The 18,820-nt window shown below is 39.4% G+C and overlaps 1 protein-coding gene across 2 annotated transcripts in view; it reads right to left on the reverse strand.

Moving 5' to 3' along the window:
- OTOGL (otogelin like) overlaps positions 1 to 18,820 on the reverse strand; it is a 209,300-nt gene that overhangs the window by 51,709 nt on the left and 138,771 nt on the right. For both annotated transcript variants that reach the window (XM_075600516.1, XM_075600517.1), the window contains exons 29-37: positions 17,905 to 18,021; positions 13,919 to 14,075; positions 13,443 to 13,469; positions 11,866 to 12,033; positions 9,212 to 9,490; positions 5,582 to 5,699; positions 5,015 to 5,094; positions 2,012 to 4,500; positions 193 to 370 (exon numbers count right to left, since the gene is read on the reverse strand). In XM_075600516.1, coding sequence (XP_075456631.1) covers positions 193 to 370; positions 2,012 to 4,500; positions 5,015 to 5,094; positions 5,582 to 5,699; positions 9,212 to 9,490; positions 11,866 to 12,033; positions 13,443 to 13,469; positions 13,919 to 14,075; positions 17,905 to 18,021 — 3,613 coding nt within the window. The remainder of the gene's footprint in view (positions 1 to 192; positions 371 to 2,011; positions 4,501 to 5,014; positions 5,095 to 5,581; positions 5,700 to 9,211; positions 9,491 to 11,865; positions 12,034 to 13,442; positions 13,470 to 13,918; positions 14,076 to 17,904; positions 18,022 to 18,820) is intronic.

Raw genomic sequence — 18,820 nt, forward strand, 5'->3', positions numbered from 1 at the left:
GTTAAAGCATTTTATAAAAAATATATATTAATAATATAGTAATACAAATGCAAATAAATTGAGGCATTGTTCCATATGAAAGTATTAAAAACATGTCAAAGTTGGAAACATATATAATGTAATTCATATAGTTTTTATACTAAAACCACTAGTGGGTTTAATTTGCAGATTTCTTGCATCAAAAATACTTACAGGGACACTCCCATTCTGGGCAACAGCTATCACTGTTCACTTGAACAGGCATTCCACGGAAGCCACAATCTGGCTTTTCCACGTTTTTGTGACAGTTACTTGAAACATTATACAACATCCAGCCCATGTTAATACAGACATACTGACTACATGGATCCAGTGGTTCAATGTATCTTGGCTGTAATGAGACAGAAACCAACAGAAATATTTTTGGGGGATGGTATTGTCAGCTATAATTATGGCATCCTATAAGCTGTATACATTGAGCATTACATTACAATTAAACAAAGTTTAAATACATACATCTCTGAAGATGCCTGGAAACATAACACGAGGCCAAAGAAATGAAAGAATAGCATGGCTTTTTCCTCTGAAGGAAAGTGCAAGCAGAAGAGGCTAGATAATTTAAAGGAGAGAGTAAATGTGAATCTATAGATACATTTGCAAATTTACTCTACAAAATAAAATGATTCATGGTGGAAGATATCAATAGAGATTAGTTACAAATAGAATTATTTAGATTTATGATATAAATGTGAAAGTTTGCACTAATGTCACATTATTCTCTGTGTATTTGCCTTTGCCACTGACGAAGGTTTTGCTTTTTGTCTTTCCCATGTCTATAAGAACGTCATGCAAGTAACTTTTTCAAACCTTTCAATAAAAAATATAATAATCAAGGTCCATACAGTCCTGCTGAAATACACAGCTTGAATACTAAAAGGGTTTTCATTTTCCACATAGTCTAATACTTTTGAAGCCCCCCTTTTCTAAATGTAATTCAAGTAAGCTTAGCCACAATGTACAGTATAACAGGGTTTTAATGCTTCTCACTGTAGAAGATGTGTGCAGAGATAACACACCTTAGACGTTTTTAGGTGAAAATATACGTCGGCTTTATTAGCCAGCAGCTTTAAAACAGAAAGCAGCTTCAAATCAGCAAACAAAATGAGAGCAGAAAACAATAACCAGGCCTAACCCCATGCAAGGCATTTACTAAAATTCAGGTGTCCCTATCTGAGGGTTGGAAGGCTAGGCCTCTTACCAACCTTTGACACAAGTCCAGAGGGAGGTACCTGTGCTCTCTACGTCGGTTCTGAGTCTGTGGGGTGGGAGTTCCCCCTGGCGGGTTCCAGGGACGGATACTGTCTGGGCAGAGTCTCTCTTCCCCTGGGATCTCTCTTGCAGCACAGACTCTGCTAGAAATCCCATGCAATCTGGGCAGCAGGCTTTAAACATGTTTGATGAGCCTGGTGGGGACTAGTCAATTAATTCCTGCTGAAATGAGTCAGCTCCCTGCTGGACTCCTCAGCAGAAGACAGGCTATATTTTGAAAGCCTTTTAGACAGGGGAAAGGCCCTGTTACACTCACAAGTACTTTTTTTTAATCACATTTACAATCACTTTTTGTGTGATACTCTTCCCACTCTCAAGTACTGACGTAGACCCCCTATTTGTCTTACATGCCTGTTTTTGATTTCTGAAATGTAAGTGTGCTCACTTACTTTTCACTGCTAAATATGAATATATTTTTATATACAGTACTACCCAGATTCTGTCTTATTTTTCTCTGTCTGATCCATATGTGTTAACACCTATTTAAGGAAACACAGAGATTGAGGAGAGGAAGAAGATTTTCTACTAAGGATTCTGATACTGCCCAATATACATGAGAGTGCAAACACTTGGAATTTTGACATCACTACTTATTATTATAAGCTTATTACACTATATATATGTTTTCTATAAAAAAAGTTTATGAACTAGCCTGAGACTGCGCTTCCAACATTTGAAATAACAAAATAATTAGAAGTCTTACCATGCATTCTGTGGGGCTACTAGACATCATGGTATGCATCATTGTGCCAAAGGAAAAATAATCAGAGGAGGTTGTAACATTCCCCATCATCTCAGTAGCTGTTTCTGCACTTCGTGTTTGAAAAGATGAGGCAGTAGAAGACAACATAGAATCATATGATCCAGAAGTGAAGTTTTCTGATGTTCTATTTGACAGTTGTATTGGTTCTGTGTAGTTATAGACAGGTTCCAATGTTTTTTGTGGCGGAACTTTGGACAAGTCTGATAATGTTATATTTGTTATTTTAGAAGGATAAACTGGTATGCTTAAAGTTTTATCTGTAAAAGAAGATGTAACTTCTACTGATGATGTAGATGATAGTTTAGTTGTTTCTTCTTCAGTATTCATCCATGTTTGACTAATATTGAAATATGCAGGCTCACTAGTTTCATGCAATAGTTTTTCTCTTGATGTTGTAACATTAATTCCAGATTGTGTAGAAGGTGTGGCAGCTGGTTCTGTTGTCACTGATTTCGTAGCACGTGTTACTGGTGTCTCAATGCTTTTGCTAGTTGAAATAGACTTGCTGTAAACTTTATAGTCGCTAATGGTGGAAGCTGTGCTTTTTACTGATCCTGCTTGATATGATGTAGATGAACTAAAAGAGGGGAGATGTTTTGAAGTTTCAGGGGCTGGAGCCAGGAAGGAAGTGGTAAAGGGACTCCCTTTGGAGAATGTCACATATGGCTCTGAAGAGGGAGTTACTGTCACTGCCATTGTTACTTCATGTTTCATTGAAGGTCTCATATCTGAGCTTGTAGCAAATGAATGCTCAGTAGGAGTAGATACCAGTAGTTCTGTAGATTTGATTTCCAAACTGTGACTGGGCAGTTCTGGAGTAGGAATTTGTGTACTTGAGAATACTTTAGTACTGAATTGAGAAACTGTCTTGGGTGCTGTTTCTGTGATTTTTGGAAATTTTTTGGTGCTCAAAGTCACGGGTCGTGTCTGAATAATTGTTACATTGGAAATAAAAAATGAGGTTGTGTTTTTTGTGGAAGTCATTATAAAGTCTTTTGTTTGGGATGTAATTGCTGAAAGCTGAACAGCTTTTTTGGAAGTTACTGGTGACAGAGTAGATGGTACAGAAGTTACAGAAGTGGTATTCTGTGTAAGTGAAAATGTTGTTCTGGGAATTGTTGAAGGTATTTGCGAAGATGTTGGGAGGCTTATTGTAGTTGACAATTTAGGGAGACTAATGACAGATACTGCAGCTGTAGAAATCACCATAGGTCTGTGAGAAGTAAATGACGTTTGTGATAAGGTGAAGTAGTCTTGCTTTCTCCCAGTTATTTCTGTTTGCGTGACAGACTTTAAAGTTTGATGTACATCTGGAACAGATACTGAAGCAGTTATGGGACTCAATGATGATATGACCTTCAGTGTTGACAATGGCAAATGAGTATCTAATTGAGATGAATATGAAGATAATGTTTGTGCAGTTCCTGGACTTACAGAAACTCCTGTGCTTTTAGTTTTTGGAGTTTGCATTGAAGAAAATGATTCATCCAGTAAGGATGTTTGAATCAAAGTACTGGGTGATTGTTTTCCATGAGTGACTTTATAAGTTGCTTGCAAAGGTTGGCTGCTTAGTAGCACATCGGAACTTGTGATAGAAGTTGTAAAAGGGGGAGAAACAAATGACGTAGTAGGTATCAATACTATGGGAGGGACAGTTGTTTCAAGAGGTACGGTTAAACTTGATAGTGATGGTAATCCTATTGCATCTATGAGTCTAGACAAAGTTGTTCTTCCTGTTATGGAGGAATATGGAGTTACAGTGACTGATTTTGTTGCCACCTGGAAATGGTCCAGTGAAGATGGGCCCAACATTCTTGTTGGTGTTTTAGTTGTGTCAACAACTGGTCCTGGTGGTAGAGTTGACAAAGTTGTAAAGGAGTCTACTGTTTCAAGTGAAATTGTTTTTTGTGAATATACAGATGACGTCCTTAATGGAGCAGTGGTTACTAATGAAGAGTCTGTGGTGATTGCAGGGCTCACCCTCAATGTGGTTTTTGTAATATCTAACAAAGATGGTGATATACTTTGGAATGTTTCGGAGTACTTACCTGTAGGCAGTTCAAAAGGTGACTTTGTACTATGCATATCTGAAGCAGCCTGTTGAGTACTTGGAACTGATAATTCTGGGTAAATTGTTCCAGTTGTATTTGGGGGTCCAGAAAAAGACTTGAATGTAGAATGTGGTGACACAGTAGCATTGACCTCTCCAGGTGTTGTTTGTCTTGTTGTGGTTAGTTTTGCAACACTTATGAAACTTGAACTTGTTCTAGTGTGTTCATCAGGGGAAACTGTTTCAAATGAACCTAAAGCAGCTGGTATTGTTGGATACATTGTTTTTGTGATAACTTTTTCAGGAGAGGTTGTTTCTGTTGGACCAATCTTCATTGGTATTGTAGCAACAGGGGAATCTGTTGGTCTGACTGGAACACCTTTGAAAAATATGTATTATAGTTAATTTGTAATGTCAAAAACATAGAAAAAAAACAAGAATGCATCTCGGTGTCATACACAACTTGCATGTCCTTTTATGTTTGTAATACATTGTGCATTGTTAAATCTGAAGATATTTTGATTGCTTTTAGACATGAATCTCACAAAAGCTTTGGTCTGCTGAATTACACAGCTCACACAGCTAACTAAGCCTGAATTAATGACAGAACCAGGAGACCTACTCAAATACAGCATCTCACCCCTTAGGATGCCATAAAGCAAATGCAATGTAGCTCCATTTTTATGGCTACTCATGAGATATTATTATTTTTGCATGTTTCTATTTACAATGGCTTGGACACTTTTCCCTTTACGAGCAGCTACTTTATACTACTGAATAGTGTTCTAAATACACACAAAATTACAACTAACAATGACATAAATATATATATATATATATATATATATATATAAATCCGACCCACAATGGTTTAAAACTAACTTGATACTCACAGTCTTCCGGATAGACACATTTAAGTGTTGTCTCGTCAAGAATCATATGGCTTGGGCAGTATGGTATACATCCTTCTACCCTTCAAACATCAAGCAAAGACAAAAAAATAACAATAATGTTGATATTATCATTAATTACATACAGTGAAAAATATCAAGAAATGCAAACCGTGAATTTACCTAAAGTTTACTTAAAGTAATTACTTAAAGTAATAAAAAACATAACGTGAAGTTTAAGAATAGTTGGGAAATGATAATGTATTTAATTATAAAAAATTCCCGTACCTATGTCTTTCTTCTAAAAATAATACAGACCTTTAATTAACTTAAAAAGCCAACTCATGTGTTTCTTTTAATTACAACTGTAAATTAACTGTGTCGTGTAATAAATCAACTGATCAACTCCCCCCCCCCCCACTCCCACACACACTTTCCCTTTATTGCATAAGTGGTATAATTGTTGTAAAGTGACACTAATAGATTTGTAATGTAATCCGTTTTATGTTTAGAATAATGTACATTCACCAGGCTCTTGTAAAATGCTTAACACTGCATATGCCCACTTACGGTGGAAGAAATGTGCATGTTATGGCTTCAGGATCACTACAGGTTTTAACACAAGGACTGGCACATGGTTCATATCTCCACTCACACATTCTCCTGTATGGTACTGCGGCAACAATCTCTGCAATGCAGAATTGTTATGAAAAGTTAGACATTCGGGCGTGATTGAAGTTATTAAAAACTTTAACAGATTTGTATTCATATTTCAGAGGGCCCCTATTTGATTACCACTCCAATATATATTTATAATAATAAAAGTCAATTTGACATTGTTTACTTTGCACTGTTTCTAGGTGCAACGTTTATTGTTCTTGTTTAATCTTCAAATACTTCCAAGAAAAGAGACCCAAGCAAATGAGCAGGCTATTCATTCACACACTGTAAAGTCCTAACCACCTAAGAGCATCCATCACCATTATGTTATACATCCCCAGATTGAAAAATAACGGCTAATTAGCTGACTGTCGACTGCAGAACATCTACCTCCTAGAATTCATTAGCCTTGTCTATAACTGGTCATTGTGCATAGTGCAATTGTTATTTGTGCATTTATCTCATTTTTATTACCTGATCATTCCAATAAATACCCAGTTAAGTAATGAAAAGGTACAAGAAGAAGGGCATAATCAGAATATGCTTTAGTCTCTCAAAAAGCAATAATATAAATATATACATATATATTCATATACACACACACACACACACACACACACACACACATTGCCCTCACATAACATGGCCGTTTTGGGCTCAGAAAGCACATGAAAAGATGGAGCTACAGATATGAAGAAAGAAGATTTACAAGAAATATGGAGAGAGGATTTACTATATCTATCTTCAAGAAACAGAGGAGCAAGGGATTCAAGTAAGATTGACGATGCCTCATTGAAAGTCGGGAAGAACTTCAAATTGGAGCTGGGCACAGGCATTAGGTTCTATTTGAGGCTGATTTATTCTTTAGGTTTGTTTTTGGGGTGGCACTATTTTTTTTTTGCTATGGACTGTTATGTGGCTATATTTGGTATTTTAGTTTTTTGTTTGTGTATGTATTTTTTTTAGGGTGGACATTGACCAACCTATTTAAATGAAGTTGTTCCAGGAGGTTTATAACCCTTAAGATCGTGGAGGACATTATTGTGAAATGGAGTAAGTGGTTTAACTTTTTTCATTAGCACCTTCAGTGCCAATGAACTATTTAGGAGCTGCCAGATCAGGGGGTGTGGGGGGTGGGGGCGAGACATGAAAGAGGAAAAATAGAAATATGTATGAAGAGACAAAAATAAAAAAAAGAGAAAATGAAGGAGAAAAAAATAAATACATAAGAGGGATAAGAAAGAGTCATGTGAGAGAGAAATACACTATGGAGCAAGAGGAGAGAGAGAGACATGCTGAGGGAGAGAGAAAAAGACACTGGGGGAGAAGAGAGAGAAAGACATATTGGGAGAAGAGGGAGAATGATGCTAGAGAAAAAGAGAAAGACATGCTCAGAGTAGAGGAAAGAGTGTCACGCTGTGCTCACCACAAACAAGATGAGACCCCCGGTACTGAGGTGGGAATAGATATAACGCCACCGACAGGCACAGGGGCAGGTCTAGAGTATGGATAGTCGAGATTGCCGGGTCTGGAGTGGAGAGGTTAGAGTCATCGTATATACTTGCCAAGGTCAGGGTAGGAAAAATCCGGAATGTAGTGGGTACTAGTAGCCGAGGTCAGAGCTGGAGATGGTAGAGTGGTCCTAATGCCGAGGTCAGGGTAGGAGAGTAGCGGAGGGTCGAGGATAGCCGAGGTCAGTAGTCCAGAGAAGCGGTAGTCCAAAGGCAAGCCGGGTCGGTACACAGGTATACAATAGCAAGGGAGGGAATCTAGAACACAGGAGAGGTAAGCACAGGGAACATGAATCTATGCTCAGCCAAAGTGCCAGTGGCACAGCTGAGCATATATATAGGCAGGACTGCCCAATCCCATGGAGGGGTGGAGCCGAGGAGCGGCCTCAGAGGAAGCTGTGACAGGGTAGGAGCAGGAGACAGGTGAAGGTAATGGAGCTGATAAAACTCTGTTCCCATGGAGCTCGGGTGTGTCACACGCGCGTAACAGGTGCGCCGAGCACTGGTGACGCAATGCAGAGGCTACCCCTGCAGCGTCTGGGGATGTCGGAAGTGCGCGCATGCGTGTTGCGCGAACGCTCCTCTGCAAGGAGAAGTCCTGCGCGGGAGAGGTGCGGGAGCGTGCGCAAGACCACGCAGCTCCGGGTTCCTCACAGAGAGAAAGAAATGCTTGGGGGAAAAGAAAGAGAAAGACATGCTGGGGGGAGAAAGGAGAAAAAGACATGTGGGGGGAGAAGAGATAGAAATAAATGCTAGGGGAAATGAGAGAGAGAGAGAGAGAGAGAGAGACATGCTGGGGGAGAGGAGAAAGAAAGCCATGCTGGTGAAAGGAGAGAGAAGACTTGCTGGGAGGGAAATTAGATAGAAAGACAAGCTGGTGGGGAGAAGAGAGAGGTAGACATGATGGGGGGGAAGAGAAGAGAAAGAAAGACATGCTGTGGAGAGAAGAGAGAGAAAGTCATGCAGGAGTAGAGGAGAGAGACATTCTGGGGGAGAGAGAAGAGATATTCTGGAGGGGAGAGGAGAGAGAAAGGCATGCTGGGTGTGAGACGAGAGAGAAAGACATGCTTGTGGGCAGAAGGAAGAGGAAGATATGCTTCAGGAGAGGAAAGAGAAAGACATGCTGGTGAGGAAAATAGAGGGGAAGTCATGCAGGGGAGAAGAGAGGGGAAGACATGCTGGGGCAAAAAAAAGGGGGTAAAAGAAATTGAGAAACACAAATGGGTGAAAGAAGAAAAACACATTGGGGAAGGGGACAAGGAGACGAGGAAAAGATGGACTGACAAAGGGTGTGAGAGAAACACTAGGAGGAAAAGGAGAGCGAAAGGTATGGATGAAGGGGCATAGAGATGTTAAATCCAAGTAAACCAATGTATAATTATGTCATTACATTTGTGGAGGTCCCATTTTTCATATTTGTTCTAAGCCCCAAAAATGCTGCTGGCTGCCCTTTGCAATATTGTGGAGGGAGAAACAACAACATTTAGCAACAGAATTTGAATGAAGAGAGAAAGAGATGGAGAAGTTTTGTATATATATATATATATACACATACATAAATACAGTAGGCACAGTATGAGGCACAGGGTGATAAAGTGACTTGCTCAAGGTCACAAGGAGCCAACACCGGGAATTGAACAGGTTCCTCCTACTTCAAACTCAGTGCCAGTCAGTGTCTTTACTCACTGAGCCGCTCCCTCTCCCACTCCTACATGTGCAGTTTATTGGTTAACGGGTCTCTGTCCAACAAAAATCATCGTTTATACCGCTAACGTAATGCCGCTACTTTTACTAATGCCCATTATTTCTCCATATCATTAGCTTTTGAGGATACCCATTAAACTGCGGGAAAATTACGGACATATCCTAATTAGTTACTGGTCGACATAATCGCAAATTTTACGGACTTCTGAGGAGCAACCCCATAGTCTCAAAAGATCTAGATGTAATTGTTCTGCTGGTCAAATCAGTGTTATTCCAACAATGCTGTTTTCACAAACACTACTTATGCCGAGATTCCAGAACTCACCTTCAATCTTAAAGCTGCTTGAAAGTTTAAACTCTTCTGAAATGTCGTATTTAGAAACTTCCGCCTCTGCAGCAGTCAGTACAATAAAATACCCTTTCTTGCTGTGTAATTCAAATGCACTGTAACCTGGAATCCAAAGGCCTTGGTGGTGAAAAAAAGTAGCCCTCCTGCGATATAATGAATTCGCCTCCCATTGTTCCAAACGAATTGTATCATTTTCGTGTACAGACAGGAAATAATTCGGTCTTTCGGCCGACTCCAAAGAGACAAGTGATAGGGCTTTTATCAGATCAGATAACATAGAAAAAGAATATTACATTTATTTACATATAAAAAAGGTAAAAAAAATACAGACAAACTAATTATTTCCACTGTTATTTATCCCCACTTAGCTTAAGGCTTAATCTAGCAAACTATATAGAATCAAGTATAGTACATTTTATACAAATACATCATTAATCAAGTATTTCTGAACTTAAAATTAATACAATGACACAAGTGAATCCTTCCTTACAATCACTGAAAATGCTTTATATAAATAGCAGACCGGGGCTATTCATACTACTGTATGTAAAGTCATGCAAGGATAGAAAACATATGCCAGCAAAAGACAAGCTTAATTCTCTTGGGAAGAATATTGTCAGGAGTGAGGGTATAAACGCACCCATCACCACTTGTGCCTAGTATTATTCCAAACAGGACTGTCAGATGATTCGTTGCCGCAAGATTTATACTGTAGAGCAGGGGTGGGCAACTCCAGTCCTCATGGGCCTGTAACAGGTCAGGCATTCAGGATATCCCTGCTTCAGCACAGGTGGTGCAGTCAAAGACTGAGCCACCTGTGCTGAAGTTTGGATATCCTGAAAACCTGACCTGTTGGTGGACCTGCTGTAGACTCTTTCTGGCACTTACTGTAAATGTTCTGCTGCTATAGAAACATGTGATTGTCGGCCATTGTACAATATCTGCATGCAGGATCATATTGTGAGGGGGTTGTGTCATCTGAAAAATAATTACCTTTCCCCAGTCTACAGTTTCATTTTTTTAGAGAAAAAGTGGGGGTTTTAAAAAAGAATCTCTCCCGTCCTGACTGGGTAAAAAGAGACATCTCCGTACCTTTATTGTCTTTCTTACAATGTTTTATTAAAACTTTATTATTCATTAAAAGCGTTACATTTCTAGTGTAAATAAAATATGTTACTAGAATCTTAGTCAAACCTACTACACATTACTCTCAGAAACCTTGCTATGCATATTGCTTGGGACATACACACTAACTGTGTTCATGTTCTATTTAATATATACAGTATGTTAGTACTATTGGCTGGATATTTTCTAAGCAACTGATTGATGTCATTTTGAAAGCCATAGAGTAAAATTTAGCATAATATGTATAAATCTCAGGTAACTCACACCTATAATAATGATAAACTTTCCAAATATAAAAACACTGTTTTATTCTAATAGAACACCACCATAAGTTGCAATTCAGACAATGGCTTAGAGCAGGCCTGCACAACATACGGCCCGCTGGCCACATGCGGCCTGCCCGGACTCACTGTGCGGCCAGCAACGGCTTTGGTCCGCTCTCCCCCCTCTCCCCCCGACCAGAGCCCGCTCTCCCCTGCCCGCTTCTTAATCACTTGTGTCAGAGGAGGACGGCAGGGTAGGAGCGCGCTCTAGCAGTGTGACACGCTCTTGCAGTGTGACCTGGAACTTCTGGTGCCTGCTGCTAGAGCGCTCTTCTTACCGCGTGCGGTCCTGCTCTGCTCTGACTGCTGGCTAATTTATTACCTCCTGGGGCCCGCTGCTGTGACCGCAGCATACCACATCTCCCCGTGCCTGTCTCCGAGTGAATCATTATCAGGTAGGCATATGGGGGGGGGGGGATATGATGATGATGGTGATGATGATGATGATGATGATGATGATGATGATGATGATGATGATGATGATGATGATGATGGAGACTGGGGGAGATATGATGATGATGATGATGAGGGGGATGGAAGGAGCTATGATGATGATGATGATGAGGGGGGCTGGGGAGATATGATGATGAAGGGGGCTGGGGTAGATATGATGATGATGAGGGGGACTGAGGGAGATATGATGATGGTAATGATGATGAGGGGGACTGCCCCGAAATACAACAAGCTTGTTGCTGAAAAAAGGTGTAATACCGCTCATTAAGTTTGTGAGATGATTAGGAAATTAAATCATTTGAATTAAAGTATTTTAAATGTAATTTTGTTTCAAGTAAACATGGTAAAGAAATGTATCATTGTGAATAATAAATGCTGTTTTACCCGTGCGGCCCGAATCTGTTTTCCTTGGAGCAGTTCGGCACGTCTCACTTTAAGTTGTGCAGGCCTGGCTTAGAGCGATTTTGACAGACCCCCCTAACATGTTTTGTGACATAAAAATTCCTCTGCTGAATGTTTGAGCTGTTTCTTTAGAAATACACAATTTGTAAAAACAGAACAAAAATTACTTTGTAAAAAGAAACTTTTGCACCATAGCAAATCTATGGGATGAAAGTCCTGTTATGGACAAAACATACTGTACATATGAAGTAGATACATTTTCAAAGTGTAGTGCCTCTTTTTATATCTATTAATAAATACAATATTATTTACATTTAGAATACTCACACAGGTCTTTATCTTTGAAAAGTCCAGGTGTTATCATGAAGTTAAACAAAACATTTCCATGTGCACTCATTCTTGGCAATGGGAATATGTTTTTGCTGGTAACATTTACCCCTAAAACTATTTCACTGTTGCCACAACTAGCCAGAATAAAGGGACCTTCTCCAAGTCCTAGACAAACAAGAGCAAAGACACACTGTTATAAACATGTTATGACACATTTACTATAGATTTATTCATCTTAAACCATATTTGTTGCACTGGTTAATCAATACATGAAAAACATTGAGTTTTTACATAGTTTTGCCTGTATAGTGCAACATCAATGCTGCCTCACTTTGCAATTATTATTTAGATATTGCTGTATTTATGTATGTATGTCTTTATTTACATAGCACCATTAATGTACATAGCGATGAAATACATACACAAACTGTATATGTTTTCGCTGAAATAGTATTTATCTGGCATAAAGAGCTTGGGGTTTGTTCACATAACTGCATACATACAGTAATTACTTTTTTCTTAAATATTCAAGCAATATTATTTTAATGTAAGGTTTTGAAACATAGTAAGTGGCAGGGCTGTCAACATTTTGTCTGAACTGTGATACATGGTAAGTGTTTGTAATAAGTCTTTGTGTTTAGCTACTCTCCAGCGGTGAAGGGGTAGAAGGTCTGCTCTTATTCGCTTATTAGATAACAGAATTTTCCTACACATACATGTATGTATACTATATATGCAACCGAGTATCCCAAGTGAGATAACAAGTATTAGGCCTCGTTCAGGGTGCAGGCTTCGGAGGGAGGGTGTGCTGCCGTGTGAGCTGCCTTGGGACACAAAGTATTCAAATTGAATACTGGTTGTCAGGGTAGCAGCTGCCCTGTCTCCGAAGCCAGGAGTTGATGCTGGCTACAGTTTCAATAAACAAAAAATTCGGTTTTTGAAGCTGCAGCAGCGTCACTGGGACCTCGGCAGCCAATGAAATCATTCTTGAGAATGATTTCAAGACTGCAGCCTCGATCCTTAACCTCACGTCTGTAGCCCCGTCCTCCCCTCAACGTCTGAAAAAGTCTGCTGGGGATGAACACACATCGCCCAGCAGACTGCCGCCCTCCCGAACGCCCTCCCTCCAACTCCTTCCTCTGGCACCCTGAACGAGGCCTTACTCTACTCAGAAATGTCTCAGTGCAGTCTCTTCAATTTATTAGAGAGCTATGAAGAGTACAACGTCTCAGGTCCCATACAGACCTTTCATCAGGTGAACCCGTATGGGACCTGAAACCTTGTACTCTTCACTGCTCTATAATAAATGGAAGAGACTGCGCTAGGACATCTGTGAGTAGGGTCCTACTTGGTATCTCACTTGGGAAATGCTGTTGCATTGTTTTTCACATATTGCTTTAACATGACACAATAGTTGTCCACCTTTGCTTCTTTAGTTAATTATTTATCAATAAATTTCTACTGTGGATATTATAATGCCCAACATAACACTGCAGTAAATATACATAAATATGATAGCTTTTAAAGTACACGTGTTTAAAATACATAGTACTGTATGTCTAATTTCTACTTACCTTGGTTATAGTATTCACAGTCATATGCTGAAAAAACAAATGGGAGGAAAAATATAAGTATTACGTGTTATTTAAATGTCTCTCATATAGCATTAGCCCTTTTTATAAGCTGGAGCCACCGAGTCTAAATGGTTTATGACAGCACCAGTTGTGTCAATGCCTGAAAAGCATATGCACTCATAAGCAACTCAATAGGATGCCGCCGAAATTAGTGGTTGGCACAATGGCAAAGATATTAATTTCAGCTTATTCCAACTACATTTATGAAGCCTCTTGCTCAATAATAATGTCTTCTTATACAGTGCCACTTATAAAAGATTGACACCATTTGTAATAACACCTGTGGCTGCTAGATGGGACAGCAACATACCGTAAACCCCTGCACCACAGGCATCACTACCCGTGAAAAACATAAGGTGCCATTAGATATGTGTTGTTTATTTACAAAGGCATGTATGTAAATTAGGGCTACTTACGGCACATGGTTGGAGATCTCCAATGAACTGCTACCCCTTGTTGGCAGCATTTGTGAGCATAAGCTGCTATGCTGGTACACAGACACTCGCAGTCACCACCAAGGTTACAATTGCATGTATCTGTATGGCAATTTTTAACAAATGAAGTCACATCAATCTGTCAAAAAATACATTAAATTAAACACACAAAAGATAAGAATGATCCTGTGTTTTTAAAAATGTGAAAATCTCATATTTTAAAGCAATCTCTATCTTTTTGAGTCCTTTATATAGTCCCAATTTCATTAAATGAATTCTCAATCTTTACAACTTCTACACAGGAATTCTTCAGTCATTTTATTCCACATACAGTAGTTACAGTAACATTGTGCTTATCTATTGCCAAGAATATAACCACTGCAGTGCCTTAAATGGGTTAACTCTTCAGTCCTTTAGACCAGTGTTTTTCAACTAGGGATCCGCGGGAATCCCTAAAGGGTTTTTATGCAATTTATTTGTCAGACTTGCCCAGCAGCAGAGGGAATTAGTTAGGCCAAACCGGAAGTCGCTCCCAACTTCCTGTATTGGCTGCCTTGGTGGGTCCTCCTGCATCACCGGCTGGGCACTGACAAGAGGATGTTGTGTGTAAAAATGCTGGGTAGAAGGATATTGTAAAGAAAAATGGGGGGTGGAGGGGGCTGTGAGTAAAAATGGAGGGGTGGCTGAGTGTAGTGAGTAAAACCAGAGAGGGGGGGTTAGAGTAAAAACAGGGGGTTGGGGTTCTGCAGGGTTTCACAATATAATTATAGGGTTCCTTAACAAAAAAGAGGTTGGAAACCAACGACTGCTTTATTCATATGAAATTATTACAATGCCATCTAGTGTTTGCATTACAGTACTACAGTAGTTTTCTGCTCATAAGGAATCATTTCCTGATTACAACGCAGGCCCAGATCAACAGAGCTCTGTTATTAACTTAAGAAGTCATTAACTTAAGTTATCACAATGTTAAGTGCTATGGGTATCTTCAGATCTCACTAACATAGTTTAAGTGCTGTTTTCAGCCATAATAGGCCTTGCTTTAACTATAATGGATGCATCTCGGAGATATGCAAGGTATATTTAAATCAGTTAAATGAGCATATTTCCCATTTGTATGCACAGTTGTCTTTCCGCGTGTTGCCTAAAGATGTGTTTTGGGAGATAGATATAGCTCTTGGGGGTTCAGTAAAATAGGACCTACTTTCTCGTGTGGATTCGTGGTAACTGCAGGGAACATAATGTCTGTCATGTTAATTCCTTTAACCTATTCAGTTGTGTTAACAATACATCACCCAAGGGGTTAACTTTAATTTTAAAAATACCTATTTTTCTCTGTCTCCTGTGAGGTTCCCTTGGTCAACATGGTCTCTGAATAAATGGGCCAGGTAAGCAATGAAAAAATGATAGTTTATAATTTCTGTGACTTGTGACCTTTGAATGGATCTCTTGGCTAACTTTAAAAGGGAGCATCATAAAACTCTATAACAATTCCTGAGACCATTTCGGGCTAGCAGACAAAAGATGACAGAAAGGGCACTCCCCATTTCCTTACAGATTAAAACATGTATGATAATTAAAAGCTGGTTTAATTCACAAGGATAACAAATATATGCTTTGAACAAGCCAAAATCAGAATTGTACTGACCCTAAACATGACAAGGTATCTGGGCTGCATAGCTAGGGAAATGTTTTCTCTTTATCAAAAGTAGAAGTTGCATTAGCAAAGGGATGTCTACGCCTTCAGCATAATCATACGAATGCAATGATGAGTGTAGCATTATTCTAGGGCTTATAGGGAGAGAGTTATAGGGTATTGTATACTGTCAGATTTATTTGGGTTTCAAATCCTTCTCTCTCCCAGCCACAAAATATTGATGAGTGTGAGAGAAGACACACCCACAAAATATTGGCCTGTCCTTGTCACATGGACAAAGATAAGAGCATAACAACAATGCTTTTGAGTATCAAAAGTAGAATTCAACAAGCATGGGTGTTATAGCAATAATATGTGAGGTTTCCTATCTTCAACTTCAAGACCTCTTTGGAGAGGACGAATATTGTTCATTAGAAACGTATAGGCTCTCTGTTTCATAATTTTATTTTCTGAAACTGTCTGCATATAAATATTGTATGTGGTTGTAACATTCATTTTCTATAAACAAGCTCTGTTCCCTTTTTGTATATTTAATCTAAAATGTAATACGTACTGTCTTTGGGATTTAATTGCATTTTCAGACACATTTTGCTACATTGGGATTTTTGTGTTAAACACATGTTTTTTCTAGTAAACAAGGGACTAAGGACTCCTGAGGGTAAAACCTTAAATTATTCATGGTGGTGACAGTGTATTTAGGAGTAGTGTGACATTTTTTGGGGAGAAATTGTTAATTTGTAGTGCCCTATAGTGAATTGAGTCAGCTGGATGGCTGGAGATCTTCACATACACAAGTCACGTGCACACAAGTAGTGGCGTTCGTGACAACATCCGTTTCTGATTTTTATATATTATGGTCCTGAGTAAACGGAACTCTTTGGATATGGGCCACAATGGGGCTTATGTATAAAGAATTTTTTTTCAATGAATTTAAGATACAGTACATCTCAGTTTTAGGTATGCTCAGGGAAGGATACAAGACCATCTGCAGCCAGTTCAGGTTTTTTTAGCTACATTTAATTTTTTATTTATTTGATTACAGTATATTGGGCTATTTGTCAAACAACTTTTAGCATTTCCAGCCCAAGACACGAACTGGGTCAAATTTACTTCTGCCATAAACCACCAAATATCTGTGAGATTGAAGAAGCCAAAATACTTTTGTAAATGGAGAAGGCAGCAAAACAAGGTTATGTTTTTATCATGAGCAAATTTAATAATCCGGACATAGACTTGATCAATGAGATTAGCTTTGCAACTAAATGAAATACGCTTTTTGTGGGTGCTGAAAGACAATTACATGACCCAAATTATTGACAAACCAACCAGGGGAGGATTTGGTAATATTAAACAGAGAGGACTTAGAAAAAAAAAAATGATTTATTTTTTCTCCATTGGATTGATGCCGGGAGCCTCCGGAGCTGATACCCATTAATATCAGTACTGGAGACCCCCGGCATGAATCCCAGGCAATAAAAATGCATTTACAGGCAACTTCATTACCTTAGCGGCTGACCACTAAGGAAATGACGGGGATAACCACCAGTGCCCAGTTTATTGTGGGTAGAGGGGTTGGGTGAAGGTGGTATTCGGCCCTTGGTGGGTGTTTAGGCCTTGCGAGGGGTTGCGGGTGGAGTTAACCCCTTCATTATCTTAGCGGTTAATACCGCTAAGGTAATGAAGGGTTAAGCCTTCCCGTTACCGCCCGGTAGGCCTAAACATCCATCCTTGAGGCTATTACCCCTTTCACCCAATCCCTCTAACCACAATAAACAAAAATAAACACAACAACCCTACTATTATTTTTGTTAAATAAATCATGACACGGTGTAATATGTCATGTGTTGTTGTTCATCTGAAGTTGTATTTACCTAATTTTAAGACCTGCTAAGGAACAGATGATTGTTATTATATCCTGATATGTAAAACCATAGAATTCAAAGATGGCGTACTTTCTTTTTCACACAACTGTAAGTCTTTTTTCAACCTCATCTACTGTGTAACTATTTAACTATGTAATAAGGCACTATCTAAGACTGGAATATATCTTACAGGCCATTCAAGTCAATTAACTGTAAGGTGTCATTTAGCACCCATAGGGGTATTATGGCAGAAGGCTACTTAGTAAATATGGACCATTATATCAATATAAATTTGCTCTTCAATAGTGTTTGGTCAGAATGTTTCCCGTCATAATATTTTTCAATGTATGCAATGAATGTATGTAAAGATGATATCATATCATACCCCTATTAGCTAATTTTGCTAACTCCTAATCACTTATCAGTTGTTAAAAAAAGTATGAACTTACCACATTACGACAAGGAGCAAAAACATCACTGTAGAGGATTGAGCACTCCTTTTTTGCATATGGAAATTTGCTCTGATGAACCTCACAAGGTCTCATCGTCTCATTTGAACTTTTACACTGGGTGGGAATTAAAAAAACGATACATTCATTTTCTATTTAATTGTTTCTGTGCGGGTTCCACCCAAACCGTTATAGTCTCCATTTCCATCGCCTGTTTATGTTTTTTGCAAACGGCCCCTTATGGAATTTTTATAAAGGACTTCAAAGCCTACAACTTGTAACAGGATGAATCACTATTACATTGTACAATTTGCACGGGCAGTGTTAGTTATAATAGGTAGTGATGTGAGCAAAGACAAACCAAGAAAAATAATAAATGGGGACATACAGTAGCTCTAGCTGTAAATGTTACTACAGTATGTACTCTGCTGTATGCGTATAAGCACTACATAAGGATAAATATCTATCAGTGTTTCTTCATTTCTTTTGGCATTGTGTGTTCAGTTGAAGCACTGTATGTTAGGGCAGAGGAGCGCAAACTTTTTAGCTGCGCCCCCTTGCCTGCTTCCCCTCACTTTCGTGCCCCCCCTCACCTTGTTTGGCGGCGTTAAATGATGCTGCGGGGTCACGTGGTGGGATACCCCGTTGCCCAGTTGCCATGGAGACGGACATGTGACGTCACTTTGCATGACACCGCGGCGTCATTTGACGCCATCTTACCAGCTCTGCAGAATCCCTGCAAGTGAGTTGCAGAGGCCTGACGTGATCCCCCGGCATTTAATTTAAATGCCTCGGGGAAGAGCGCGGGTCCTCTGCAACCGCCCACACCCTTCCCCCCCCAAACAAATCCAGCGCCCCCCCCCCCCCCCCCCCACTTTGCACACCGCTGTGTTAGGGGATAATGGGGAAAAGCAGG

Source organism: Ascaphus truei, chromosome 5, assembly GCF_040206685.1.
Source record: "Ascaphus truei isolate aAscTru1 chromosome 5, aAscTru1.hap1, whole genome shotgun sequence".
Taxonomy (NCBI): Eukaryota; Metazoa; Chordata; class Amphibia; order Anura; family Ascaphidae; genus Ascaphus; species Ascaphus truei.